At 53.4% G+C, this 27,933-nt stretch overlaps 3 protein-coding genes across 7 annotated transcripts in view; 1 reads left to right on the top strand and 2 right to left on the bottom strand.

The window, feature by feature from the left end:
• Window positions 1-773: 773 nt before the first annotated feature.
• On the bottom strand, window positions 774-5,237 carry HSD11B1L (hydroxysteroid 11-beta dehydrogenase 1 like). 3 transcript variants are annotated; one of them, XM_049876508.1, is made up of 8 exons: window positions 5,081-5,237; window positions 3,609-3,734; window positions 3,390-3,520; window positions 2,699-2,810; window positions 2,238-2,372; window positions 1,974-2,067; window positions 1,655-1,820; window positions 774-1,563 (listed from the first exon to the last, which is right to left on the bottom strand). In XM_049876508.1, exons 2-8 carry the CDS (start codon window positions 3,679-3,681, stop codon window positions 1,189-1,191), a joined length of 1,086 nt encoding a protein of 361 aa, XP_049732465.1. In that variant the 5' UTR covers window positions 3,682-3,734; window positions 5,081-5,237; the 3' UTR covers window positions 774-1,188. The 3 variants fall into 3 exon arrangements, with proteins under 3 accessions (XP_049732465.1, XP_049732463.1, XP_049732466.1); XM_049876506.1 differs by lacking the exon at window positions 5,081-5,237 and having other exon boundaries at window positions 3,609-3,944; XM_049876509.1 differs by lacking the exon at window positions 5,081-5,237 and having other exon boundaries at window positions 1,278-1,563; window positions 2,281-2,372; window positions 3,609-4,199.
• Window positions 5,238-5,531: 294 nt separating this feature from the next.
• Window positions 5,532-7,817, top strand: MICOS13 (mitochondrial contact site and cristae organizing system subunit 13). Its single transcript, XM_049876510.1, has 4 exons — window positions 5,532-5,920; window positions 6,575-6,752; window positions 6,929-6,980; window positions 7,573-7,817. Exons 1-4 carry the CDS (start codon window positions 5,892-5,894, stop codon window positions 7,680-7,682), a joined length of 369 nt encoding a protein of 122 aa, XP_049732467.1. The 5' UTR covers window positions 5,532-5,891; the 3' UTR covers window positions 7,683-7,817.
• A 4,856-nt stretch (window positions 7,818-12,673) lies between these two features.
• Window positions 12,674-27,933, bottom strand: part of SAFB (scaffold attachment factor B) — a 34,357-nt gene continuing 19,097 nt past the window's right edge. Inside the window, exons 7-21 of one of the 3 annotated variants that reach the window (XM_049876498.1) lie at window positions 26,644-27,166; window positions 25,922-25,971; window positions 25,018-25,112; window positions 23,002-23,151; window positions 22,822-22,904; window positions 22,307-22,446; window positions 22,061-22,149; window positions 20,160-20,266; window positions 18,924-19,214; window positions 18,366-18,503; window positions 18,108-18,150; window positions 14,309-14,427; window positions 13,751-13,857; window positions 13,322-13,388; window positions 12,674-12,981 (exon numbers count right to left, since the gene is read on the bottom strand). In XM_049876498.1, coding sequence (XP_049732455.1) covers window positions 12,852-12,981; window positions 13,322-13,388; window positions 13,751-13,857; window positions 14,309-14,427; window positions 18,108-18,150; window positions 18,366-18,503; window positions 18,924-19,214; window positions 20,160-20,266; window positions 22,061-22,149; window positions 22,307-22,446; window positions 22,822-22,904; window positions 23,002-23,151; window positions 25,018-25,112; window positions 25,922-25,971; window positions 26,644-27,166 — 2,132 coding nt within the window. In that variant the 3' untranslated portion in view covers window positions 12,674-12,851. The remainder of the gene's footprint in view (window positions 12,982-13,321; window positions 13,389-13,750; window positions 13,858-14,308; window positions 14,428-18,107; window positions 18,151-18,365; window positions 18,504-18,923; window positions 19,215-20,159; window positions 20,267-22,060; window positions 22,150-22,306; window positions 22,447-22,821; window positions 22,905-23,001; window positions 23,152-25,017; window positions 25,113-25,921; window positions 25,972-26,643; window positions 27,167-27,933) is intronic. The other 2 variants (XM_049876499.1, XM_049876500.1) reach the window with 2 other exon arrangements.

Genomic DNA, 27,933 nt, shown 5'->3' with positions numbered 1-27,933 from the left:
AGTACTTTGCATAGAATAAAACTTCTATAAACGGGGGTGTTTCGTTATGTGTTGGGCCAAGCTCTGGACTAGATTTGAGGAAGGCGATATGGTACAGTGCCCTCTGGTGGCTTTGGAAATAATTATAGTTGCTGCACGAATCGGGAAGCCCTAGCGGCAAAGTGGCTATAGAGTTCAGGCTGCTAACCAAAAGGTCGGCAGTTCGAATCCACCAGCCTTTCCTTGGAAAGCGTATGAGGCAGTTCTCCTCTGTCCTATACGGTCGCCATGCGTCGGAATTGTTTTCGGGTTCTTTTTTTAGCCTACCCTTCCTGCAAAAAACCCACTGCATAGCGACTGTATAGGACAGAGCAGAACTGCCCCATTGGCTTCCAAGGCTGTAAGGAACAAACAGGAAGGAGTACAGCCAGAAAGCTCCTTAGAAGCAAGGATTGCGAGACTTCTCACATACACTGGACATGTTATCAGGAGGCACCAGTCCCTGGAAAAGGGTATCATGTTTGGTAGAGAGTCAGTGAAAAAGGGGAAGACCCTCAACAAGAGGGATCGACACATTAGCTGCAACAATGGGTTCAAGCACGACAGCGATTGTGAGGATGGCGCAGGACTGGGCAGCGTCTCACTGTGTTGTACGTAGGGTCGCTATGAGCGGGAACTCACTCCATGACACCTAACAACAAACTAACAAGTAGGGTTGAGGGTACTTGCCCGGGTACACCCTCCAGGCCAGCAGGCTGGAAGCCCAGAAAGAATTTGAACAACAGATATGCAAAGAAAAGGATGATTTTTATTAGGAAACAAGAAGCTGGGCCCAGCCCAGGAGAACACGCTTTCCCTCCTCTTCCTCCAACCCCGGCCAGCAGAGAAGCTCCCGGGGACGTCACCGGCACAGAGATGTAGCTTAGGGGAGCTGGCAGGGGCTGGGGGCTACTTCAGACGAATAGAAGGAACAAATCAGGGACTGGGCAGTTCCGGTGGGAGCTGGAGAGATGGCTTGGGTGGCGTGACCTGACTAATGTGGCCAGGGCCCTAGAGTAAGTCACGTCATCTTTCTGAGCCTCAGTTTCCTCATCCGCAAATGGAATCACAGTATCCTCAGTGACAGTGGTAAAAAAAAAAAAAAAAAAAAAACCGAAGTAAGGCTTTTGAAGTCCCTGACAAACACAGCACGGGGTCCGAGCGGCACGCTCAGAGCTGTTGTGACTGATTCCAACGCCGGGAGTTTCCTTCGGTGTTCCTTTCCTGTCGGGATGAATCTACCTGGGCCCTGGCCGCTGTCTCAAAGGTGTCGCCGTCTGTGTCCCCGTTCCAGGGGCGGTTTGGTGGAGAGTCCCTCTGGGAAGATGAGCAGCGCCACGCTTGGGAGCTCAGGCAGCCGCTGCGGCCGTGACGTTGAGCTCCTGGCGGATGAACCAGGCCCGCGGACGCGGCAGCCAGCCCGGCAACAGGCACAGCAGGCGGAAGCGCCACGGGTAGAAGACGCCGGAGGCGCGCGTGGCGCCGCCGCGGACCACGGCCAAGGCCGCCTTGGGCTCCGGAGCCGCCCTGGCCCTCGTGACGCCCCTGGGGACGGGAGGGCGCGGTGGGGGGCTGCGGCGGAGGCTGCACGGCCCCGACAGCCCCCGGCCGCGCCCGGCCCCCTGCCCGACCTCACCTGACTCCCTCGGCGGCCGAGGCGCGATCCCGGAGCCCCAGGATGCACATGGTGACTGCCACATTCACGTCCTGCACGTCCAGTTCCCGCCGCAAGGAGCCGAAGAAACTCTCCAGCGCGAACTTGGCTGCTGAGTAGGGGACGGAGAAGGAGGCGGGCACGCGGCCTAGGGGCGTGGCATGGGCGTGGCATGGGCGGGGTTGACCGGCTACAAGGTGCGCCTCATCCTCCCGGAAGCCTTCCTGCCTGCAGCCCCCCAGGATGAGCGGTCACCCCCTCCCAAGACCCCTCCCGAAGAACCGAGGCCATGTGTACGCACCGAGCAGCGAGAACACCACCACCAGGGAGCCCTTGCTGTCCGTCAGGCTCGGCAGCGCCAAGGAAGTCAGCTGTACATAGCTCAGAAAATTCACCTAGAGGCGGTGACCAGGGGTGACGAGGCCAGGGCGAAGCCTGGGGCGGGGCGGGGCCAAGGCCCAAAGGGGCAGGGACCGGGGCAGGCAGGGGCGGGGCCTAGGGGCGGGGCAGGCACGGGCGGGGCCAGAGGTTTGGGAGGGGCGTGGTCCCGGACGGGAGGACGGACCGGCGCCGTGGAGCAGACCAGGGCCGCGACGGGGACGGAGCACCTGTATGAGCCAGCGCGTCCCCTGCGGGGTGCCGGCCCGCGTGCCGGCCGGGGTAGCGCCGATGTGGTTCAGCACAAGGTAGTCCAGCCCGCCTGGCCCGGAGAGGCCGGTCAGCCCGGGGCCAGCCCCCGAGGCCCCGCCCCCTGAATACAGTGAGCTCCGCCCCAGTAACACCCCCTGGGTTTAGGGAGGCCCCGCGCCGGACGCTACCCCCTGGATCTCATACAGGTTAGTCCCACGTCCGAGGCGTCCCTGTCCGGTGTCCCAATCCCTGGATCCAGCGCGGGTCCGCCCTTAGCCACGCCCGACCCCGTTAAGTGCCCGCCCCCAGGACACCCGTCGCTGCCACACCCTCACCCAGTTAGCGTCCCGCCCCTCGGCCTAGGCCCCGCCCCTCGGCCTAGGCCCCGCCCCTCACCCAGCATCTCCAGCGCAAACCGCACCACGCGCTCCGGCGCCTCAGCGGAGGCCATGTCCGCCGCGATGTAGAAGACCTTGGGGGCGCCCAGCTTCCGGCAGTTCCCTACCACCTGGGGGGGAGGGCAGAGCTGCCCGTGGGCCCCTCCACCTCAGCTGGCCCCCTCTTGGGTCCTCAGACTGAAACCCCCTCACCTACTGTGAGCCTCGGGTGCCACTCAACATTACGCCCAAAGCTTTAGCACTGAGGCTGTAAACTGGCGGCCCCCTGGGCCAGAATGACCTACTGACGTTTCGTTTAACCAATCACCAACATTACAAACTCGGGAGATTTCACATCCATCTCCAGAGTTCTGGCTTCTCCGGAAAATTTGGAAGGTTTGTTCCCAAGAGCCACAAGCTCCCTTTGGACAATGGGCTGTTGCATCCACCCTTCTCTAGAGAACACGGGCTTTCAGTGGCTGTTGGACTTTATCAATTCATTGCTTTACACTCACTGCCGTATTGAATCGACACATCACCACAACCCACGAGAAGATACTTTTATTGTCTCCAATTTGCAAATGAGGAAACAGGCTCAGAGAGGTTAAGCAACTTGCCCAAGGTCACACAGTAAGCCTGGATGGGTGCAGGAATTCAACCCCAGGCTCCCTTTTGCACCCCACCCCACACTGACCAACGAGGCAGCTCACCTTCTGCACAAGGACCTCCGTGTGGCCGGTGAGCACCAGGCGGGCACCCAGGCGGGCGTAGTGATAAGCCAGCTCCTCACCGACGCCGGCACTGGCCCCTGTCAGGAGCACACGGGCTCCCTGGAGGCTGTCTGGCAGTGGGCAGGGGTGCTCAGCCTTCAAGGTGGACAGGACAGCAGGCCCAATACCTTCTCCCCTCCCCTAGCCCTGGTCACTCACCTGGGTCAAAGTTGTCATCCCAATAATAGGCGAAGAACAGGGCCCCGAGCCCTGTGAAGAGCAGCACCTTCATGGCCCTCCCTGGGCCTGCAGTGGCCACAGCCACAACCGTTTCTCCAGCTGCACCTTTGTTGAATCAGCATTTGGTGATGGCCTTGGGCCTGTCCCCTCCTTTACATCTCCACAGCCACCACTGGGCTCACCTGAACTATTGCACCAACCTTCTCCTGGCTCGGAGCCTTCTCCCTTCACCCACGAGCCCGATCACATCTTGTCCTAACCCTGCTGAAAGTTCTCCCCTTTGATTTAGGACAAAACCCCACTCCTCAATGGCCAAAGAGGTCCTGCGTGGGCCAGCTCCTCCCTGCCCCCTTGCTCATTCTGTTCAACCACACCAACATGCTGCCCCAGGACTTTTGCACTGGCTGTTCTCTCTGCCTGCGATGCTTTCCCCAAGCACATGTGAATGGATGTTCTGTAATCTACAATTATTTCCAAAAGGGCTTTCTTTTCTAAATGGCGCCCTGGTGGCACAGTGGTTAAGAGCTCCTTTGCTAACCAAAAGCTCGACTGTTAGAATCCACCAGCTTCTCCTTGGAAACCCTATGGGGGGCAGTTCTACTCTGTTCTATAAAAATATATATATATAGTGTTGCTATGAGTCGGAATCGACTCGATGGCAATGGGTTTTCCCTTTCTAAAAAAACGAAAACCAAACCCACTGCCATTGAATCGATTTCAACTCATAGCAACCCTACAGGATAGAGTAGAACTGCCCCACAGAGTTCCCAAGGAACACCCTGGTGGATTAGAACTGCCAACCTCTTGGTTAGCAGCTGTAGCACTTAACCACTACACCACCAGGGTTTCCAGGCCCTTTGTCGGGTCTCTGTTTCCTTTAACTTTAGCCTTTTGAGCTCCTCCTCAACATTCTGTCATCGCCTGAAATTATCTTCATAATTTGGTACACGTTCACTGTCAAGAGAAATCTACCTGCGGTCTTTCTGCTCCAAACCCTCCCAGGGCTCCCCATTGCCCTTGGACGAGGCCAGGCTCCTCACCTCAGCCAAAGAAGCCCAGCAGGCCTGGCCCCTGCCCACCTCTCCAACATTCTGCCCACTACTCCCATATATGAATCTTTCGGTTCTCAGAAAAGTGAACCCCTCACCCTATTCCAGTTCGCCAGGTACCCCCTTAGCAGTGAATGCACTCCCACCTCTCCCTTCTTCCAGGAAAGTCCATGAAGCCAATCAAACACCCTCCACCCCCCGTCCTCACCACAGAAGCCCATGGGGGAGGTGGGGAGGTGGGAGCGATGGAGGGAGGGATGGATGGATGGATGAAGCAGCCTTAAGGAATGGGGGCACCGGATTCTTGCACAACCGACAGGGTCCTTAACCTCGCCTGTCTAATGTTACTCTCTGGGCAAAGGGGGCGTGCGGTCCACTGCACACCTCCACCTGCGCACTCACCCACTCAGGCCTCAGTTGCCCCCGCCGTCCTGCCCGGCTGGGGTCCCAGCCTGGGAGCCAAAACACGACCCTCCCTCCAGCCTCCCTTTCCCGGCCGCGTTCGCTCGAGCACCCGACCGCTACCAGTCCCGCAGGGCCGTAGTCACGTGACTCCTAACCCATCCCGGAGAGACCAGGCCGTGGGGACTCCGCGCCAGGCGTTGCCGGGGCAACGGCCTCCCGCCCTGCTTCCCCACCCCCGGCTGCGGCCCCGGCCCCGCCCACTAGACTGAGGTTCCACGCCTAATGTGTATCACGTGACTTCGGGCCCGCCTCCGTCGAACTATTCAGCCACCGCGTTGCCGTGACAACCTCCTTCTAGGCGCTCTCCCCTAGGCTTGGGCCCTCAGTACCCCGCGCGGGCGCGGGTGAGTCTCACGAGCCCCAGCATCTCCTTCGTTATTACCCTTAGGCCTCTCCAGACGTCCGATACCTCCCTCCCCTTGCGCTGCCAGGGCGGAGCCGGACTGGACTACATTTCCCAAGAGACTTCGCGGCCAGGCGAGACTTTCGGCGGCTCTGCAGATCTCTGCCGACTACATTTCCCAGCAGCTTTGCGGCATCCCGGAGAGTGAAGACTACACTTCCCACGAGCCCTTCGCGGCGGGACAACAGCCCTTCTCTGGCGTCTTGGAGCCAGGGAGTCTCCGCCTCTGACTCCCGGAGGCCTTTGCGGGTGGCAAGAGAGACTACCCTTCCCAGAGGCTTCTGCGGCGCCGCCGCCGGAAGTGGCGGGCCAGCCGAGTGTCCTTGCGCGCGGAGTGGAGTGACCATGGTGGCCCGCGTGTGGTCGCTAATGAGGTGCGTGAGACCATCGGGCGGGTCCTGGACCCCAGAGAAAGTCCCTTCCTGCGGGCACCACCCCCTGCGGTTTGGTCTAGGCCTTTCTCTTCGCTTCCTGTAGTGTCAGGCCTTCATAGCCCAAATAGGGAAACTGAGGCTAGGCGGGGCGGGCTTGCAGAAGCCGCATAAGCGCCTCCTTTCTACCTCCCAGCGATCTCGAGTGCCCACTGTAGCCGAGATACCTCCGATCCTCAGTTGTCTCTTCTGCAAAACGGGAATACCCAGAGAATCCTTCCACACACGTTTATTTTGGGCGCAGCGTGAGACATGCACGAAACGCTCGGAAACACTTGGAAGGCCCCGTCCCTAGGCTGGCGGTCAGAAGGCCAGGGTCTTAAGTCTTCGCTGTCCACTGCTCTCCGCTGGACGTTGAGTGGCCCACTGTCCGTCTCCGTGCCTTAGTTTGCCAGTTAAATAGAGTTGAGCATTTTTGCTTTGCACACTGTCAGTATTGGGGGGGGGGGTCTGTGCTTCCCCTGGCTACACATGTGACACCCTCGACTGTGATCCGCGCCCCCGCCAGGAGAGTCCAACTTCTCCCTGTGTTCATGGACCCCTGAGGGTGGCCTGCCGTGCTCGCTGAGCTTCTGTGGCTCCCTCCTGTTCCCGCAGGTTTCTTATCAAGGGCAGTGTGGCAGGAGGCGCAGTCTACTTGGTGTATGACCAGGACCTACTGGGGCCCAGCGACAAGAGCCAGGCGGCCCTTCGGAAGGCTGAAGAGGTGGTCCCCCCAGCCATGTACCAGTTCAGCCAGTACGTGTGCAAGCAGACGGGCCTGCAGATACCCCAGGTACCCTGGGCTGGAGGAAGGCCAGGGCTGGGGCGGGGGGCGGGGGTCAGCTCTGGAGTCTCCCTGGGTCCCTCCCTGTGCAGACCTGATTCTGAGGCACATGGTCTTCTCCCTGCATCTGGAGGGGCTGTTGGGCCTTCTCCCCTCACCAACCCCATCTCTTTCTCTCTTCCCAGCTCCCACCCGCTCCGAAGCTTAACTTTTCCTTCCGCGACTCCTGGAATTCAGGTAGGCCCCTGGGGCCTCTTTTTGGAGGGGTAATGGGTTGCCTAGCCTAGCCCCAGGTATGCCTCCACAGGTCTAATGGAGGAGATAGAAGAGGAGATAGAGACTTGACTGGGGCTAAGAGGCTGGCAGGGGGTGGGGGGTGTGTGCATTGCTTGGGTAGAATGGTGATGGAGGATTAGGGTCTGAGCTTGTCATGTGACCTCCCACAAACCAAGGCCCTGACTCTTCCGGCTCCAGGGAAGCACAAAGGTTAAGCTAGCCAACAGGTCGGCAGGTGGGACCCACCCAGAGGGGCATCAGAAGAAAGGGCTGGTGATCTGCTTCTGAAAGGTCACAGCCTCAAAAACCTATGGAGCAGTTTTACTTTGCACACGTGGGGTTGCCCCAAGTCAATCAACTAGAGGGCAACTAACAACAAGTCCCTCCTCTGCCTCAGTTTCTCCACTTGGAGTAACAGTGCAGGAGGTGGTTCCTCTAAAAGCCTTTTGAACCTATAGTGTCTTGGGGATTGGACCAACTCCCTTGTTTGAAGGGTCTGGGTAGCTGAGTGGGGAGCCTCACCGGGCAGCCGCCCCGGCCCCCTTCTGCACAGGTATCGTCACGGTGATGTCAGCACTGTCAGTGGCTCCCTCCAAGGCCTGCCATTACTCCAGGAAGGGCTGGGACTACATCAAGGAGCGCGCCAAGGAGCATTCCAAGTAGTGCTTCGGATGCAGCCCCTGCTCTAGCCAGGATGGGGGCAGGGACACCATGGACCTGAAGACTCCAGTCTGGGACCCCTCTGAGGGCAGCTCACGGCCTTATGGGCCCAATAAAGGACTTCTGAAGTGTTCCCAACCAGCGTGCTGGCCTGGGGCTCCTCGGGCACTGTCTAGGCCCTGGCCTGGGGGAATCCAGGCACACAGCGGACCCTGGCGCTCCGGAGACAGTGCTCGGGGTGCTAGAAAGGCTGAGAAGGTGCTGAGGGCGAGCCCAGGGAGCTTGGCTCTTGCGGGGCTGAGCTTCAGTGGGGTAGTCCGGGAGCCGGGGCACGGGAATCCATGCCTCCTTCACCCTCGGCCCCAGCTGAGGCTGCCGAATCTTCCCTCCTACTCAGCTGGCTAGTCTACCGCTGCCCACCTTCCAGCCAGCCCTCCTTCCCCTGGCCCCCAGCCCCAGCTTCCACCCTGTCCCTGGCAGCCCTGGACATTTCTGGAGTGGGCAGGCCTAATGGGCACTGCCATTCAGGGGCCGCACCCCCCAGTATCATGTCCCCAGGAAGCCCTCTCTAAGGCCCTGCCTCACGTCCAGGTGTCCCTGCTGGACCTCCAACACTCAGCCCCAGGGCCACCACGGGAAATGTGTTGATGCTGGGACAGAGCCTGTGCCGGGAACCAGAGCCCGTGCCAGGAACCAGAGCCCGAGGCCCCAGACAGACAGGGCAGGGGTGAGCTTGAGGGGAGCAGAGGCCCTCGTCCGGGAGCCCCCACCTGGACTGTAGTTCTCTGTTCCTGAGCCTTCTCCAGGATAGAGCCCACCCAGGCGGTAAGCTAGAGCAGCAGGAGGTGCAGGTGAGGGAGCAGAGGCCAGGGAACCTCCCTGCTGTCTGACCCAGTGCTCGGCTACCCAGGAGAAACCTGTGCTCCTCCTCCCACTCCAGGGAGGAGTGCAGAGGGCAGGGTCCATTGGCCCAGGGGGAAGGCACCCACAGTGACCAGCACACCCCTGGTCTCCAGGAACATATTCTCTGGGTAGGTCTCCCATGTCTAGTGCACCCTCTGAACACTTGGTGCCAGCTGTCCGGCTCTGCATGCCCCCGGGTATGCTGGGCCTCCAGGCAGGACGAGCAGGTCTAGGGTGAAGGCAAGATGGGTTGGGGCTGGGGAGCAACCTGGTCTTAGGTTCTCAGCCCTGTTGAGGAAGGGCCCCATGCTGGCTATTGTGGCAGCGAGGAGCATGTGGTGGAGGGAGCATGGCCCAGGCTGGCCCCAGGAAGGAGCAGGCTCGTGGACCCATTTTACAGATGAACTGGCAAGCCCAGACTCCAAGCCTGCTCTCCTTTCCCTGGGCATCCACAGACCCTGTGCCAGCCTGGCTCTCACACCCTTTTATCCAAGAGGCGTGTGTACATGGCGCTTGAGATCCCTGGACCCTCAAGGCCCTCCTGTCATGCCATTTACAGAGGGGGAGATAGACCTGGAGAGGGGCAGTGACCTGCCAGGGTGTTCCTGTTAGAAGGGAGGCCCCACCCTGAAGTACACTAATTGTTAATGGCTCAATAGCCACCCGTAGGCAGAGCCTGCTCAGCCCTTCCACCCACCTCACCTCCATCAGGGGCCATGAGCTGCATTCGGGCCCTGAGTCTGTCCTTGTCTCCCAGTTACCACACATGGAATTGGTCACAGCCACCACTGCAGCCCAGGTTTGGGGCTCCAGGAGGGCAGAGATGGCCCCTGGTGGGCAGGAAGGGGTTGGCAAAGCACATGTATATACCATGGCCATGTAACCTCACTGGCAGCACGGACCAGGGCAGAGGCTGCTCGTCTTACAGATGAGAAAATTGAGGCCAGAGATGAATGGCAGCCATTTGAGAGCACAGAGGCTGAGTCAGACCAGCCCCAGGTCAGCCTGCAGGGTGCATACAGACACCCCAAGCACTCCCTGGGGACCTAGGTCCTGCCCACTCCTCCTGGGAGGTGCGATTTACCACACTTACTTGACAAAACTGGGCCATACTCATTTGGGCATAGTAACTTTGTATTTAGAGGACAAAATACAGTTCTTTGAGGGCAGGAGTGGGGCTGTGTGTTTCCTAAGGAACGCTGCTCCAAGCCATGACCAGGCCCAGGGACCCACCCGCAGCAGCTCGATGGATCGGCGTGCCCATCAGAAGCCCCCCCCCACTGCTTTCCTCGGGGGGAGGTGGGTGGGTCTGTATGTGTGTGTGTGTGTCTGTGTGTGTGTGTGGTGGCGGCAGACACTGATGTCTACAGTCATGCCTATAGCCAGGGTCAGACACCAGCCCTCCCGTCATCCGTACAGACCCGTCTGTCTGCTCGTGTCCGTCACCAGAGCCAAAGCCGCCGCCTCCGTCTTCTGGCCACCAGGACTGCCCCCTCCAGTTTGTCTCCCAAAGTCCAAGCCTGGTCACGCCACACCCCTGCTCAGAAACATCCTGTGGCTCCCCATTGCCCTCCAGCCGAGCCCAGGCTCCTTAGCAGGGCCCTCCAGGGATCCTGAGACCTGCAGCTCCCGGAACACGGCTCTCCACCTCCAGCCACTGTCCACAACACGCAGGCCCCGTGCCCTGCCATCTGCTCCTGGCTGGCCCCTGCTCCTGCTCATAGACACTCCCTCCTCCAGGCAGCCTCCCCTCGCCCCTCGTCCCACCCCTGGGCTGAGTCAAGTGCGGCAGGGTTTCTCTACCAGAGCCCAGGTGGTGGAGGTTGGACGCTGAAACCTAGAAGGCAGTTTTCCACCCTGTGAAATGGAGGTAGCCGTGCCTGCCATGGTCCCTCCAACAGTTCTGCTGATTTCCAAACGCTCCCAGGAGGGTGCCTTCCTTTTCTTGGAGGACAACAGGTTTTTGCAACCGAGTAGCTTCACTGGCCCATTTCCTGCCTGTAGATTTCCAGGCGGCCGGCATTCCTTACTTTTGTCCCATCTCCATGCTTTGCGGTCTAAACTGCTGGGATTTCTGCTGTGGTGGCTGATGGGACCCGTCAGTCACAGGCTTAATCTCTTTAACGTAAAGATTGTGTAGCCAAGACCTTGGTCAAAGTCCTAGGGCACATTTCCTTAGTTTGTACAACAGAATTTTCCAAATCTTTAGGCTCTGGTTTCATTTCAAACAGTTCGTTTTTAAGTCTACTTCTTTCCTCTTGCATTTCACTGTTAAACAGCAGGGAGAAACCCCGAGCCCCTTTATCTTAGGAATCTCCGCAGCCAGATATACAAGCCCATCACTTCCAAGTTCTGCTTTCCACCAAACATTAGAACGTAATTCAGACAAGTTCTTTGTCACCTTATAGAGAGGGATGGGTTCAACGACACCCACGCTGCAGGGGACACACATCACCGGCAAATGATCCTTCTCGTTCCTTAAAAAGAACACATCCCCTACCCTGCCCAAAAACAATCAAATTTTGTCCTCTAACCAAAATCGAACCCGTTGCCGTCGAGTCAATAGCGACTCACAGGGACCCTGCTGGATAGAGGAGAACGGCCCCCCGTGGGGTTTGCAAGGAGCGCCTCGTGGATTTGAACTGCTGACCTTTCTGGTTAGCAGCCGTAGCACTTAATGGTTACGCCACCAGTTTCCTTGTCCTCTGCAGGTGCTATGAAAGCGTCCAAGTACGACTCGGTTTCAGCAAGTAAGTGTGGCAGATGGCGACCTCAGCTCTCACAACCAGGAGGCGCGCAGGGGTCAGGTGTGTTAAGCCCTGAGCACAACAGGGAAACGTGCTTTTAAACGTCCATCAACATGTTATTGTTTAAATAAAACATAACTCTCATAAAGTAGGCCACCCAGGGCTTAAGAATGAAGCAGCTAAGCTCCATGTGTTGTCGTCAGGTACCACGGAGTTGACTTTCGAGGCAAAGGGACTCTGTCTGAGAGAGCAGAACTGCCCCAGAGGGTTTTTAAAGCTGTCATCTTTATGGGAGCAGATCACCAGGTCTTTCACCCATGGAGCGACTAGGTGGATTTGAACTGCTGACCTTCAGTTAGCAGCCAGGCGCTTAACTGTAGCGCCACATTGTTCTGTGAAGAGATAGAGAGCGTGATCCCATTTTTGTAAATAAAAACCTTCTGTAATCTTGCCGGAAAAAGCCCCCGCCTTCAGCACCTTGTGTCCTTCAATGGTTTTTCAGCATATTTGTACACATACTACACGAAAGTGGTATTAATACATACACGACTAAAAGATACTCACTAAAATACAGGTTAATCACGCAATTAGGATAAAAATCAAAAGGCTCAAAAATGGGTGCACGGTGAAAAATAACCCTTTCTTCCCTGTCACCAAAGCAACCAGGGACTGCAGGTTCCTGAGTCTCCTGCCAGTGGCCTCATGCGGTTGCCGGCCCTATGTCTTATGGCTGCCCTGTGCCCCAGCTGCCCGGGTCTCCTCATGAGCCAGGTTTCGGGAAGAAAGTAGGCTTCACTTGGTGTCGGTGGCCTCCGGCACTCACTGCTCTTCACAAAGCCCGCAGGAGCCCTGGTGTGGAGGCGGAGTGCGGGCACCATCAGCAGGAGGGACAGCGTAGCCCCAAAGAGGAGGGACAGGGCAGCCAAAATTTGCTCCAGGCCTGGCGCACATGGGCTGGGAAGGCATGCGCCACCTGAAAGTGCTTCTAGAAAATCTAACCATCTTCTTAACCTGCTGTCCTCAGTCCTCCTTGAAGACGGCCAGGTCTCTGGGTGATGCTTTACTCTGGGCCACAAGCCTCAAGCTTGTTGGCTGGCGCTCACCCAGCACACTGCAGAAGAGAGGCCTGGTGATGTACGCTGTGAAGATCACAGCCAAGCAATCCCTAGGGAGCAGTCTACTCTGTCACATGGGGTCGCTAAGAGTCACAATCAGACTCCATGCCTATAGATTTGTTCTTTTTTTTTTTTTTTTTTTTGATTTCTCTCAAGAGCTCATGGTTCAGCAATGTTTTGTATTGAGTTTTAAAGAGGCGGCAATAAAAAGGAGATGGAACTTTAAATAAAGGGTATGTGAACAGAAACACATTTATTACAAAAAACCAAAACAAAAACCCAAATTCACATTTTTTAGCTACAATATGGCAGCAGATAAAAAAAAAATTATCTTTACACAGTTTAAGAGAACTTCTAACAGAACAGATTCTGGTGGCCACAGGGCAGGGACATAGGGTTGCAAAGCATTAGTAGCGGCGAGTGAAGCGGGCTTCGTTAGGTCTGTTCCCTCGAGTCTGGCCTCCAAATCCTCCTTGCATCCCGCCGCGCGGCATCACGTGGCCCCGGGAGGCTCCACCAGGGGCAAAGCTGCCCCGCCTAGGAATAAATTCAAATTCTTTGTCCGTGAAGCCCTCCCACTGTGCGGGCCACCTGTCCCAAATCGCACATGTTCAATGGGATGGGCCATGCCTGCCCGGGGGGTCAGGTACTCTTCTCGACTCTTGTTCCGCTCTGGAGCAGCGGCATCGGAAGACAGAGGAGCAGTGACACAGGAACGACCACACATCACAGGTAAGGGGAAGGTAGTACTGGTTGGAAAGACTTGACTGATTTTAAACCTTCACCAAGTGAAGCCAACATGCAAAGAAGAGACGGGCAAAGGTGGAGAGGTGAAGCATCAAGGGAAAGAGGACACGCCAGCGACAAAGCACCTTACCCCGACATCCCTCCCCGGCTCATCATGTGGCCTGGCCCAGAGTGGCCAGACATGCTTCTTTCTCCACCTGGAAAACAAGAGAGGCCTTTCACACTGGGCACTGGGGGGCATTTGCAGCTAGCAACACAGACATGGCCCACTCAAATCCCCCGTGTCTCTGCATGCATGCAGCTCCTCAATGACTCTCAGAGCACGGACAGACGGACACTAGGCCTGTGCCAGAGACCCCAGAACGCTCTGCTCATTCACCCACCGAATCATTAACAAGTCCCTGGGAGCAGTGGCTGGATAACACTGAGAGCACTCATGCCGCCCTCTCGAAACTGAAAGACCAGCAGAGGGACAGACCCAAGCAGGTGCTGCCTCCATCTTTCTAGAAGCTTCTCGGGACAGACAAGCACTACTTGGCCGAAAACCTGCGTTTCTTACCTTGCCACCTCTTGTGGTCCCTGTCAATCATGCCTCCCTCGGCACCACCCTGCCAAGCACGGTCATCCTCCAGTCTTCGGCTGTGGTCCCCCCAGTCACGTCTGCCCCTTGAAAGAAAGACATCTCTGATTTGGGCTGCCCCAACACCGAAGGGCTGTTGCCCGCCCTCCTACCCCGTGGGGTCGCAGGGGCCACAGGGAGCATGGAGTGGCCTGCTGCTCCTCTTTCTACACTGGGTCCCTGTGGCACAGGGACGCCACTCTGCTCTGTGTCTCGAGGGAGAAAAGAGGCGCAAAGGGGTGATCTACATGGAATCCCTTGACAGCTCCCAGCCTGCCACACCAAGGAAGAGACCCAAAAGCCTGGACACTCTACACCCCTGCCCATGGCCCTGGCCTGACACCAAGCTCTCTGGGATCCCCAGTAGAGAAGCCCACGGCTGGGTGTGGTTGGGAACATCCTCGTCCTGGATACTGGGTGATCTACTCGACTGACCCTTTCAGCTGACTAAGGGCGAAGTCCAGGGCTGGCCCTGCTGCGTACGGGACGGACACAAACCTGGGAGGGGGAGGCAGACCCCTGCCTTCACTCATCCTCTTGTCAGAGCCATAGCCGCCCCACCCGTCGCGGGAGTCCCGGCCATGGCGCTCCGGTCCTCCATGGCGCTCAGGGTAGTGCTGGGTGTTAAAAAAGCCAGAACAGAAAGCAAGCTTCAGTACCAACACCTGGGTCCCAGGGCCTTTCAGACAACAAGCTAACAAAGATAACGACACCAAGCTCAGGCAAACTCATGCGCAGGCCCAGAGAAAGTGCTGGCAGGCACTCTGCACACCGTCCTTTGAGCAGGTACATCCTGCCCCTCACAGGCCATTTCATCTCATGAGACACACGTGCACCCTCAGAAAGGCCAGTTCCTGGGCTCACGGCCTGGAAGAAAGCAGCACTGCAGAGTGAATGAAAGGAATTACGGCTGAGATTTGCCCTAATGAGAAGGCCAAGACTCCAGGGTACTGAAGGAGTCCCAGTGATGGCACCCTGACCTGATGATGGGGTCCCTTGTGCCATCACCAGCTATCCCGCAGTCCCACCAGAGCAGGAAGGGCCATCACTGAACGCACCATGCTCATTTCAGAGACGACGCACATGACGAGGCCCCCCAGTATGAACAGGCAGTGCCGGGGGCGAGGGACAGTGCCGAGTGCCAGCAGTCTTCCGTATGCACTGCCTTCCGTAACGTAAAGGTCCACCTGCAAACCTTTACCATATGAACTGGCAACAGTTTTATTTCTTCCTCCACAGCAAAGGAAGTACCGTCACATATAACCCCAACTTCGACCACCAACCCATTGTCCCATTTCTTTATTTCATAAATTTAATAACTATCCACCAGCCATCTCTCTAACGTCCTAATTTGTAAAAAGTCAGTAAGCGATCTTCCTGGGAATCCTCAATGTAAGTAGTAAAAGCTGATAAGGTTACTTTCCTCGAATTTTAATTCTCAGGGGAGAATACGGGTAAGTAAAGGAGCCCTGGGGCACAGTGGTTGAGCACTCAGCAGCTAAACGAAAGGTCAGCAGTTTGAACCCACCAGCAGCTCCGAAGGAGAAGGACCTGGTAATCTGCTCCCATAAAGATTACATCCTAGGAAACCCCATGGGGCGGTCCTTATCTGTCACGTGGGTCGCTGTGAGTTGAAATGGACTGAATGGCACACAACACGGGTAAATAACCAGTTAATGTTACTTATATATTTAATCAAATTCAGCCTTCCATTCCAACTATTTCTAAGTTAAATAGCCCCAGCACCAAGATTCTCACCCCAAAACGAGGTCCCACATCTTGGTCTTGCTTTGAACAGGACCCAGGACACCTGTCCAATGAGCTGAAGAGCAGTCGCCCTTTGGCCAACTCTACAATATGCTACCAGTACTAATTTGAAAAAAGGATTAAAAAAAAAAAAAATCTAAAGCAGGATATTTGAAATAAAAGCCCACTTCTTTTATGGCACTAAGTCCCCCCAGTGTCACAAACAGTTAAGCATTTCGCTACTAACAAAAGGCTGGAGGTTCAAGTCTACTCAGAGCACCTTGGAAGAAAGGCCTGGTGATCTACTTCTGAAAGGTCAGTCACTGAAAATCCTATGGAGCACAGTTCACTTTGACACACATGGGGTCGCCCCAAGTTGTAGCCAGCTAAACTGACTTGACTGTAACTGGTTTGGTTCTTTTTGGTTTTCTTTTAAGGCTGAGGTAAATAACTCCCCAAAGTCTGTTTCTGCTGAGTGGAAGAACTTTCAAGGCCGACATTCATGAAGTGTGGTGAGCTGCCATGGACTCCTTGGGCCTCTTTCACCTTCTTTCCACACGTACAATTTTTAGCCTTTGGGTTTTGCCACAAGACCATATTCTAAGTGAGAAGAAACTGAAAAGACTTCTGCTAGTGGGACCTCCTCTGAGGTCTTCTCCATGCTGCCCTGGCCCACGTTTATCATCCCCATAAAGGGGAGAGCTCCTCAAGGGCAGGGGGACGGTGGCTTCCTACACGCTCACGACCAGCGTGAGGCAGGTCCTAGTGCCGCCTGTCTCTCTGGGCTACCGTTTCCGGATACGAGCTTCGACGACTCCCTCAACAGAGTGAGATAAAGGGAGGCTGCCGTTACGAGATGGACAGCACTGTTCCATCCACTGCTGTGGAGTTGGTTCCGACTCACAGCGACCCAACAGGGAACTGGCCCGGAGGGCTTCCAAGGAGTGGCTGGTGGATTCAAACTGCCGACCTTTTGGTTAGCAGCCTGAGCTCTTAACCACTGCACCACCAGAGCTCCAATGTTACAAGATGAACGAGATATGGCACTGTTCCTTCCAGGAGCAAAGTCGCAGCTGTCACAGGTGTAACAGGATCTTCATAAACAGATTTCTAAAATAATAATCCTATAATCTGTCAAGCTTGCTGATTCTTTAAAAAAAAATTATGGCTCCCTACTTTAGACGGTGTTATTTAATTTGGGGTTAAGAAGAAATTTAAGAATCATACAACGAGCTTTTGTTAATTGCCAATGGCTTAAGGTACAAGCCTGGGCAGAGCTAAAAAAAAAAAAAAAAAAAGAAGTCGGACTTAGTAAGACCTAGTTCTTCAACTAAAAGCCCACTTCTCTCTTCCTGCAGGGTTTTAAAATTTAACCAGTGGTTTCTGTCCAGCCAACTCATGACCAGGCCCTGGTGCTCCCGGCTGGCTTCTTCTTTTCCGTGACTACTTTCCTGATGGTCAGGCATCACCACCTGCCATTTTGGGGCAGTGCTGACGACTTGTTTATGACTGTGTATGTGGAAAAAACCAAACTTCCTTTCTATTTCAAGACAGCATTATCTAGTAAGTTTGCATTTTGTTCCAAGCACTTTTCATAAGCACACAACCCCCGATAAATGACACCAAAAAAAGAAAAAAAATCCAAACCCGTTCCTGCTGAATTGATTCCAACTCATAACGACCCGAGAGCAGAACTGCCCCATCAGGTTTCTGAGAAATGTCTGGAGGAGTTGAACTGACCATTTGGTTAGCAGCCAGTAACACTTAGCCACTAGGCCACCAGGGCTCAAATAGTTACCTTTATCTTATAGCTGGAGAAACAGGCTCACCAGGAGGCACGGTGCCAGGATTGGAGCCCTGGACAAGGACCCACTTACAGGGACAGCAACTCTGCCGTTAACAATGACCTGACCACCACCTGCCCTCCTTCTTCCCAATTTTTCAAGCAAACCCACTAGAGATCCAAGGCGCTTTGGGAAAACCCTCAATCTAAATGTATGCCATGAGAAGAGAATTCCGCATTCTGATACGTGAACTCTGCAGCGAGAAGGGGCATGGGCCAGAGAGGAGCTGTTCCAAGGCCAACCCAGGCTCCGGGGTGACCAAGTGTGCCCTTATTTTCAATGCCCCAATTGCACACAGGGAAGGGCCCCGGGACACACACGAAGTGGCCACCAGCCTACCACTGGCTTCCGGGGGGACTTGAAGCACAGGACTCCACAATATGGAGACAATGTAATTACCTTGGCTATCTGGGATCACAGTGGGCACTTCCCAAGAGAGCCAGGTAAACTCACCAGAATGCTCTTTATCACCTCAGTGCCAGTACAGTTAGTTACTAAGGCATACAGAACCTTTGGGTCCAGGCCAAAAGAGGCTTCTGCTTTGATGGACAACCAAGATGCAATATAAATAACCTAAATTCTCGTCTCACAAGCATTTTTCTCCAAAGACTCAAAAGGGAGGCAATCAAAGGGAAAGAGAAAAGGCACGCAGAAGGACAAAAAATCAATTCTACAAGGTGTGGCTACGACTGTAGCCTTTGACTTACCTGTCCTTCTCTTTCTCCCATCATTGACCTTGAACCTTCTCTCCTAAAACAGGTCATTTAAAGTCAGACATAAGGCAAGGAAAAGGCTTGTGATACAGGCAGGTAGATTGGACCCCAAAATGAAAACCACCATTCCCAAATGGAACACCTGCTTCAGCTCTCAGGGCCCAAAAATGCCACGCTGAGCTGGAAGTCATTCAGAACAAACCAGGGAAAGGCACTGGCCTCCGCAGACAGGGCTGCTGGGGGCTGACTGACCTGTCCACCGAGTGGTCAGGGTAGCGGCCACGGTCCCGGTGGTCGAAGTCATGGAAGCGCTCCTGGCGGCTAAAGTCAGAATGATAGCGGTCATCCAGGGCAGCCCGCTTGGCTTCTGGCCAATAGGCATCGTCTCGCCTGTGAGGGGTACACATGTATTTTAAAGAAAGAGACAAGGACGTTTCTCCCCCGCAGATACATCACATTTGTAGCAGCTGGTGAACTAACCCCCAAATTGTCACTGGCTCTAAGCGCTTCACAGAATGAAAAGGGGACTGACGTGAATTACATTTACCAAGAGAGAATATGCTTTGCTGTATAAGCCACAAGAGGCTGCGAAAGAGGATATGTGACTTGCTCTGGTCCCGGTGATATAACAATTCAATGTTCTACTTTATCTTCCCTGCCACCCCTCCTACCCCCTAACAGGAGAGCAGGTCAGTGAAGCAGCAGCTCATGTGCACACCTGGCTCTTAGATAACAAACTTCGTGCTTTCAGGACTGGGGTCTGGAAGACACGGGCCACCTGGGGGCCACTGCTAGGAGCGGCTCACTCACCGGCCGTCCACGTCGTAGGGCCGTCGCCCCCCGGGCCGCCGCTCCTGCTCATAGCGCAGCTCCTGCTGGCGCCGCAGCTCCTCACGCTCACGGTGGATGCGCTCCTGCTCCTTGCGGCGCTCATGCTCCACATGCATGCGCTCCCGCTCCAGCCGCTCTCGCTCCCAGCGCTCGCGCTCCAGACGCTGCCGCTGGAAGGCCAGCTTCTCGCGGGCGATCTCCAGCCGCTCGCGCTCCTCCCGCTCCCACTGGGCCTGCATGCGCTGCTCCCGCTCACTGCGCTCGCGCACCCTGCGAGACAAGGGCAGCAGCTGGAGGCAGTCCCGCGGCAGCAGTGCCAGTGGGGGGCACCCAGCTGGGTGGACGGAAGCCATGTCAGGGGCCTGGGCCCTGGCTCCCACCCCCCAGAGCACTGGTGACACACAGACCCTTGGCCGGGCCTCCACCTAAGGAACCACACACCCCAGGGCTATCACATGAACTGGGCCTCATTCCCCAAACTTCCTTCTCAAAGTCAACATCTGAGTTTGTGAAATACACAATTAAAAATAGGGAACAGGACATTAATTTTTATCACAGTTAAGTCTGAATTAACATTTTTCTTCTTGAACCACAAACTGTCAATTAATCGTTGTGAAATGGAGCCCACCCGTGCTGCTGAGTCAACGCTGACTCAGTAGCGACCCTAGAGCAGAGGAGAACTGCCCCACAGGGTTTCCTAGGCTGTAACCTTTGCAGGAGCAGACTGCCACGGAGCGGCTGGTGGGTTCCTGACCTTTTGATTAGCAGCCAAGCGCTTAACCACTGCGACCAGGGCTCCTTGAGACAAGGCTAGTGCACTAGAATTGGAATCTTCTAACGATGCTTGTAACTCGGGTAAATACACCACCAAGTGAAGGCCCACAGCAGCTGAGTGGTGGGGAAGGGCAAGCCACAAGTAGGGGGCTGCTGCCTGCATTTACTGGTAAAATCCCAAACTTTGGTGCATTTCTTCCAATCTTTACCCTTTGTCTCTGTCTATGGAACAGAGAACACAGCTGCCAGTTTGTCTGCCTTTGATTTGTTGCCTATACGTTCACAGATGTGTATTTGTACCAGCAAAAACGTATGACCTTGCCCTGTTTTATGTGTCTGTGCATTCTGGACAAAATCAGCTGAAAACAGTATTCCCTGCACAGAGGGCACGGTTACAGCCAGAGTCGAGGGAAATCATCAAACCCGTGGACCCCGACTCACCTACGGGACTCTGAGTCTCTTGACTTCCGAGGCTCTTTGACTTTATCAAAAGACACAACAGACCGCTTCTCTCGGCTGGCTGATTTGCGATCCTGGCTCTTGGAAGCCTAGTTCATCAGAAGACATTAAAAAGTTAAGGCTGAAATAGGAAACAACAAATCAAAGCAAACTAACTGCCATGAAGTCAATTCCGACTTAGGGCAACCCTGTAGAACTGCGCTCCATAGGGTTTTCAGGGCTGTGATCTTTTCAGTAGCAGAATGCCAGGCCTTTCTTCCAAAGAAACTCTGGGTGGGCTTGAACCACCAACCATTCAGTTAGTAGTAACTGACTGTGCCACCCAGGGACTCCAGAAATAAGACAATGTATGTCCACGTCTGGGTATCGAACGGGAAGATCCTAGATGGTGATTAACTTCTAAAAAACCATCAAATGAGATGCTTACTGAGAGCTTATCTCTCAAGAAACTTCATTTTGTTTATCATAATTGAAAGTCACAGAGCTCCAGCACTTGGTGCTACAATACAATCCAGTGAGTACATTCAACAGGGACAGAACAGATATGAAAATTCTCCCTAAGACTTTTTATAAGAACACAAGTTTTTTCAAAAACATCTTCCACACTTTACCTTTAGATAATTTTTGCATGATAACATCACCAACATCCAAAATCAACTCCTTACTTTTTGTTCTTTTCCTTCACAATTAAACATGCAGCAAGTGCCTGACCGAGGCCACTCTGGGCACATCTGACAATTTCTTTGCATCCCAACTACATTAAGTCTATAAGATTGACCCATCTCAGCCCTGGCAACTGCACTTTTATTTGTCCATTTTCCAATCACATTTTATAAAACAAGGATAAAGTGCTACAACACATTGAAACATTTGCACGAGCACAGCAAACCTGAGGCTGCTACTTCTAGGAGGGCTTGCTGGCAAGGCTGGCCCAGGGCTGGGATGTGTCCGGGAACGTTGGCTCTCGGCGAGTTACTAGGCACTACTAAGGGTGGCTCCCTGTGCCTCGACTGTGTGGAATACCTACTTTCCTTCTGCGACTTGGGAGTTTTGCCAGGTAGGGGGTGTCCACGTGACCAGACCCCAGAAAAAACCTCAGGGTGCCATCTCTAACCGTGTCCCTGGGAAGAAATTCTGTGCACACGCTGCATCATTTTCATTGCTGCGTGACACTCAGAGGGAGGAGAGCACACAGGGAAGCCTGCGAATGAGTGCCCCCAAACCTGCACGCACACCCTCACTGCGCTCTCAGCCATGCGCACAGCTCTGTGTTCCATCCTGTGAGTCCTTCTAGAGGCACGTCTAACATGGGTTGGTCTTGGGGGCTCCTGACCCACATCTATTGGTATATTATAAGGTTGTTAGAAGTTAAACTTAGGAAAATCAACCACTGCCCATGTGCAAGGAAGGACCTGTGGAAGACAGTGAGGAGGTGGTCTGTAAGGACATAGTGTGGTACTGGGCAAGGTGGGGACCTGGCTTAGGGCACAGACTGGACAGGCTGGCTGGGGTCACCTATGTGGGCCAGGCTTAGGAAGGAACGATGGAGAGCTGCTGGAATTTTCTGGGCAAGTAATGAAAAGAACATAGCAGGATGCATTGCTATGAACTGTCAACCACTCCCGTACTTTGATTTTAAAACTCAGCTTAAGAAAACAAAAAGAAGCAATTACTAGCAAAGTATGAAAGAAAAGCTTTAAAACTTTCTCATTTTTTTTTAAGATTCCAGATTTCTACACTTCTGAAAGTATAGAAAGCATTTCTCAAATTAAGCTCAAGAACGCCCTAAAATGTGCACGGAAATGTAAAGAAAAGAACTGTAAAATGTACAATGAAAGAAAAAAAAAAGCTGAAGTCCCTGAGTTAGGAAAATCAACACTCACTCTCTCTTTGGATCCAGATGTCTTCACACTAATGACAGGCACACCTTTAGATTTATCCATGACTACAGTCCGCTCAGTTCCGCGACTTCCTACAGGAAGAAGAGTCACTCTAAAGTAAGACGCGATTAACACCCAAGGGGAGGACTGTACAGAAAATCGTCTAGTTTGTTTTGCCAACTGATCACGGGCCTTCAACAAAGCACACGGCTAGGAACAGACGCGTGTGCCCATCAGTTGGTTGGCTACCTGACTTTGTGGTTCGAGATCGCTCTGAGGGGCTGGATTTCTGACCATCTGGATCTTTACCCTTTTCTCCACTTCCGTCTTCACTCTTTTTGGCATCGTCTTTCCTGTCGGCTTTATCGTCCCTCTTAAGGTGTGCAGATCTGCAGAGAGCACCAGAACACAGAGGTCTGTCAGAAAAGGAACTAAGGGGACAAGCTGGCCAAGACTGGACTCTGGAACTGAGTACTAAGTGACAAGGCAGCAGCCTCACTGGCATCAGCAGGGATAAGAAAGCACCACAATGACCCAGCCCAAATGCCTGAGTGGCCCTAGAAGAAGGACTGCAGGAAAGAAACCATCTCTAACGACAGATGGCCAAAGCCTCCAATAGCATGTGAAAGAGTCAAGGCAGAGAGGCACGGCCTGCACTTGCTTCCCCATCTACGGAACACCTGACTGAAGTCAGTATCAAATGAAGCAAAGGATGACCTCGGCCACAAGCTCCCACCCTTGGGCTCCACTGGAAAGTGCAGTACCTGTCACTGTTGCTCGACTTGTCCTTTTTCCCCTCACTCTCTCTCTTATCAGAGGTCTTCTTCCCAGCAGGTTCATTTTTTGCCTGAAATCACATTGATGGGGAAAACGAGAGAATGACATGGAAGTATTACCTAATTTCCTGGTGCTGGTAATACCCCAGGAAGAAAATGGCCACCTACTTTTTCCACTGAGATCATCCTCCCGTGGAGCTCTGTTTTGTGCAGGTGGTTGATGCATTTTGTGGCCTCTTCTGCTGTGGACATGGTGACAAAACCGTAACAGCGAGCTCCAGGACTCCGGGCATTTGTCACAACCTTGGCACCCACCACCTCAAAGAAAGCAAAGCAGTGTGGCTCAGAGACACCAAGCAGACACAGCCCCTGAAACCCAAAACTCAACACACAGGGCACTGAGGTTGAGGGATGAGGGCTGGCAAGGAAATCCAGCCACCAGGGCCACCAACGGGCAGATACGGACTGGAGAGAGAGTGCCACTGCCTCATGGCTGCTATCTTTTCGGGCTCAAGGGCTCTCCTTCCACTTCCTAGTAACCACGCAGGACTCCAGGTTACTCTAAGGGGCCAGGACAGCAGTGTGGAGCAGTGGCAAGGAATGCGGAATGGAAAGCAAAGTTCGATCAGCATTTAAAAAAAAAACCTATAAAAAAGTGATACAAAACAAACAGCCACACTATGTGAGCAGTAACTACCAAGGCTCATCTACAGATAGAGGTGGATTATCAGGACAGGTCCGTAAATAGATCCCTGGAGGAAAGAATCCATTGGACTATATTAATAACAAAATTCAACAAGATGTCTCAAGCATGACAGGTACTTACTCTCCATGCTGCTTAATTTAATTTGCTCACCAAGTCCAGTAAGTAGAAAGCAGGACGTGCCTTTCCTGGGAGGAGGCCCATGGCTCAAGAAAAGGCCTGCCACAAGCAGTGGCGCAGCCAATGCAGTGCTCATCACGTTGCACCGAGGCTTAGGCCCAAAGAAGGGTTTTGGAGTGGCCTGCCCTGCCACGTAAGCCTCGTGAAGCCTGCACTCTTTCCCAACACCCTTCCTGTCCCTGAGAGCTGGCCTCGGCACTAGGGCCCTGGGGAGAATCAGGAAAGGGCTCTGGCTGTAGAGGCAGGGTGAGGATACCCCCAGCCACCCACCCTGTTTTAGGAGAAGCCCAGGCAGGCGGTCAGTCATTTCTACAATCACATTATACGGAGTTCTCTCTTAGTGGCTTTCAAACATCGATATCCAGGTAAATACTGCTGGTTTTCTCTATTATGATTTCACTGAACCTGTGCTATGAGCAAGGGCCTGTGCTAAGTGCTCCTACTTCAGCGTCCCCCAAAAGTAGACTAAGACAAGGAGCCCTGGATCTAGTTTATTTGGGAAGGAATCCCAGTGAGCGCAAGGGAAGGAGGAAAGGAAGAGACAGGAGGAAAACCAATCCAGGTGCCTTTAGAGCAGACGACTGCTGCGGGCACCTGGGAGGCGGAGGCTGGGGTATCGTCCATCAACTACCACCCCTCACCGGCTGGGAAAGAAAGGGAGGCAGGTGGTCAAGAGGGGAAACAAGAGAACTTCCCCAACTATGGGAGAAGACAGGTGGGAGGAGGGGCTGTGGGGCTCTAGAGCTCTGCTATAGCTACCCACATACCCTTCATGGATCCCTACTCCCTCCAGGCAGCAACTCTGAGAAGCCCCAGGTTCAGAGAGAAAGTTTAGATGATGTGAGTGACATGAGGGAGTGGCTGATCAGGTTCTGTAGCTGCGCAGAGCACTCTGAGCCTCCCTGCTCTCAGCCACTACGCTGCCGCGCCACTCAGGTTCTTCCTCTGTGACCAGCATGTCTCCTGACAGTGCTGACCAGTCCCCACTGCTCTCCTGCACTCTGCCACTCCTCCACCCTCCCTGGGTGCTAAGTCCTAGAGACCCAGAAACATCCATGAAGCTATCAAAAGTAAGTGGTGGCTTGGGGGCTGCGCAGGCATGTAGAGAGGGGAGAAATGCAAAGCCCCAGCTCTGGAGCTTACACGCATGCCTCTGGCCATCAACAGACATGTGCTTAAAGAAGGGCACGCTGTCATTCAAAGAACTCATTCCAGAAGGGGACGACCACTTGCATGTAAAGGGTGTTAGTGATACAGGCTTAACAGTAACTCCTCCTGCAAAAAACCCCTGGCTGTCTTACCTTTCCATATTTGCTGAAAAGATTCTTCAAATCAGTAGCTCTGGTGGTAGAAGAAAGTCCGCTAACCCAGAAATTTCTACCACAACTGCTACGACCTAATGCAAAAGAAAGTTTTGGTCAACAACATAGCAGCCTCAAGATCCTGAGCCTCTCAGGTCCATTCCCCGCCAGACACACTGCCCACTCGTCCCCAGATGCCAGCAGCACCTGAAGCTACGCGGGGCTGAGGCAGGACCACAGTTCTCACGCGACCTCTGTGGGTGCGCCCCCAGGCCCAAGAGAACACTGGAAATGCCAGTTACAGTGGTGAGCCAGGGGCTTTTCGGACCACCTGAGGCATCCTCAGGAAGTTCCCCAAGGGGCACCGCACTACCACGTGCCAGGCTGCTGTTCCACAGTGAGCAGATGCCTGCTTTGTCTGTCTGTATCCTGCGCCTCTGCCTCTGCCCCACATTTTTATTGCTTTTAGAACCCTGATTAAGAAGGAATTTTGACCAGAAAAATGATTCTCAATTAGTTACTTTAATTAAAGGTTAAGGTGTTAATAAATACAATATACCAGATACCCCGAAACATCTGAAACTAGAAGCATTTTTCCATCAAATGCCATTGTCACTCAGGCTGAGGAATTTGCAAATAAGTGTCGCTCAGCATGAAGGAAATCGAAGCCCTCCACCAAAAGCAAGTTTCTGTAGCCAATCAATACAGTGTAACTCTCAGGCACCAGCTTGTTCCTACAATCTGCAATCTGCTGGGTTAATCACAGAGACCGAGAAAGACTTCATCAAAGACCCAAGGGGAACATCTAGGTAAGAAATGCTGTTTGCTATGAACAGGAATCCCACAGCCCACCACATCCAAGGACAAGCATGCTTTGAGGGACTGGGGCCTTTTTGGGACCTACCCTTTTCCTCCTTGGAAAGCCGTTTTGTATCCGAGTCATCTTCGCCAGAACTAGAGACAAAACATAATGTCACTCCAGAAGGAAGACGCATAGAGAAAACCAAACTCAAAACTCTAAAATATGTGCTAAGGTTATATGAGACCAAAAACCAAACTCATTGTTGTCGAGTCAAATTCTGACTCACAGCAACCCTACAGAACAGAGTAGAACGGCCCTACAGGGTTTCCAAGGCTGTCATCTTTTTACGGAAGCAGACTGCCACATCTTTCTCCCGTGGAGCAGCTGGTGGGTTCAACCTGCCGACCTTTTGGTTAGCAGGTGAGTGCTTAACCACTGTGCCACCAGAGCTCCTTTGAGGTTGCACAACTACTGAAATTTAGTTCTGGAAAAAAAATAAATGATACCCAGACAAACTTGTACGGAAATCTGACCTAACCATAAGATTTCAGACCCATAGGAGGTTAAATTAATTCTGCTGGGCTAAAGATAATTAGGAAGAATTAAAGAAAACAACCATGAGAGGTTGAGAAAAGAAAAAAAAAAAAAAAAAAAAAGATTATGTAATCAGCTTAAAATACACAAAGGGAAATCAAACATTCTTTAGAAGTTAACTACAGCTGCATCAGTCTGGCTGGCCAATTGCAGAAAAACAGCTTATGTGTGTCATTAAACGATCAATGAAAAGGAGATAGCGTCTGGTCTAAAACTGAGAAAAAACAAACCTCATTTTCTGATCAGCGCCCTCACTGGTTGAGGACTCTTTAGGAGCCGGAGGGACTTCATTACAAGCTTCAAAATCAAACTTCTTCACGTCTTCTTTGCTATCTCTGGGCTCAGGGCTTGAGGCTTCCCGGGGGGGCGCTTCTGCCACCTCCTCGCTAGAGGCGTCCGCGTCCTCTGCGGCTCTACTACTCTGCTCAACTGGCTTCTCTAGCCCTACAGGCTCACAGTCCGTCCTCTCGCCATCGCCTGTCTGCTCCACGGGCTCCCTTTTCACTACCGCTAACAGGGTGTCTGCCTTGCTCCACTGAGCGTGTGTTGACTCGCTGGCCAAATCTAAATCACCCTCCTCCTGCTCCTCCTCCGGGTGAGCGCTGTCAAAAAGGTCCTCTTCTTCCGCGAGCTTTCTGTCTGGCCCCACGCTACTTGTTTCCTGTGCCAATGGCTGCTCCAGCTCGGGACCTTCTTCTTTTCCTGGCTCAGATTTACAAGTTTCCCCCAAAATGTCGAGTATTTTCTCATTTTCTACGGATTTAACAGGAATAGAATGGCACAAGGTTTAATGACCAGGGAAATAAAGCAATCACAAATGCGGAACTGGCACGGCTGCCACACTAACATGAAGAGAAGGGCTAGCTACACAGAGATTGGAAAACCCGAGGGTACACAACGTTACCTGCTCCGACTACCTGCACGCCAACCGACTACTGCATTAAGCCTCTATGCTACAGGGAAGAGACAAGCATCCCAGAGATTTAACCCCCAAAACCTTCTGGCTGATTCTTGACAGTCTTCATTCTGTCGTCGTTTATATATGACTCTTCCAAATTTAGCTTCCAAAGTCCAAGGTGCTTAACTGAATGAATCGCCATTCACTGAACAGCTCAATTTCCAAATTTCTTTCAATTTCTTTTAACAGAACAGTCCAATAGGAAAACCAGAATATCTTCCAGCGGAGCTCTGAGATATTTGTAGTCCAGAAAGTGAATAGTATTTGTTTGGAATTCTCATGAAGAAACTCTTTCCTCTTCGGGAATCCAGTTATGTCTCAATGTTTTAAAATGGATCTCCCTACAACTACCTACACTGCCTGAACGAAAAACCATGAAATTAAGCTACTGCCCAATATCACAAGATCTGTTTTGTGGGATGCAGAGGTATTAGCTCGAGAGGCACGCAAAGTGTTTCTATATTCATTTAAATGCTGTTTATGTTTAAAAAGTTGTGAGAAGTTTCATCTCATTCACACGTTTTGCAAAACGAGCAGTCGGCCACTTTAACAGATCTGGTGA

Source organism: Elephas maximus, chromosome 3 (assembly GCF_024166365.1).
Source record: "Elephas maximus indicus isolate mEleMax1 chromosome 3, mEleMax1 primary haplotype, whole genome shotgun sequence".
Classification (NCBI taxonomy): domain Eukaryota; kingdom Metazoa; phylum Chordata; class Mammalia; order Proboscidea; family Elephantidae; genus Elephas; species Elephas maximus.
Note: the sequence above shows the minus strand (reverse complement) of the source record. Positions and strands in the feature narration are given on the sequence as shown.

What these genes read in the sequence shown, in the direction of transcription:
- HSD11B1L (XM_049876508.1), bottom strand. Translation starts at nt 3,681, where the DNA reads ATGAAGGTGCTGCTCTTCACAGGGCTCGGGGCCCTGTTCTTCGCCTAT. An exon ending in CGGAGGTCCTTGTGCAGAAG is followed by an intron (nt 2,811 to 3,389) that starts GTGAGCTGCCTC and finishes CCTCCCCCCCAG; the next exon opens with GTGGTAGGGAACTGCCGGAA. An exon ending in TCGGCCGCCGAGGGAGTCAG is followed by an intron (nt 1,564 to 1,654) that starts GTGAGGTCGGGC and finishes TCCCGTCCCCAG; the next exon opens with GGGCGTCACGAGGGCCAGGG.
- MICOS13 (XM_049876510.1), top strand. Translation starts at nt 5,892, where the DNA reads ATGGTGGCCCGCGTGTGGTCGCTAATGAG. An exon ending in CGCGTGTGGTCGCTAATGAG is followed by an intron (nt 5,921 to 6,574) that starts GTGCGTGAGACC and finishes CTGTTCCCGCAG; the next exon opens with GTTTCTTATCAAGGGCAGTG. An exon ending in CCGCGACTCCTGGAATTCAG is followed by an intron (nt 6,981 to 7,572) that starts GTAGGCCCCTGG and finishes CCTTCTGCACAG; the next exon opens with GTATCGTCACGGTGATGTCA.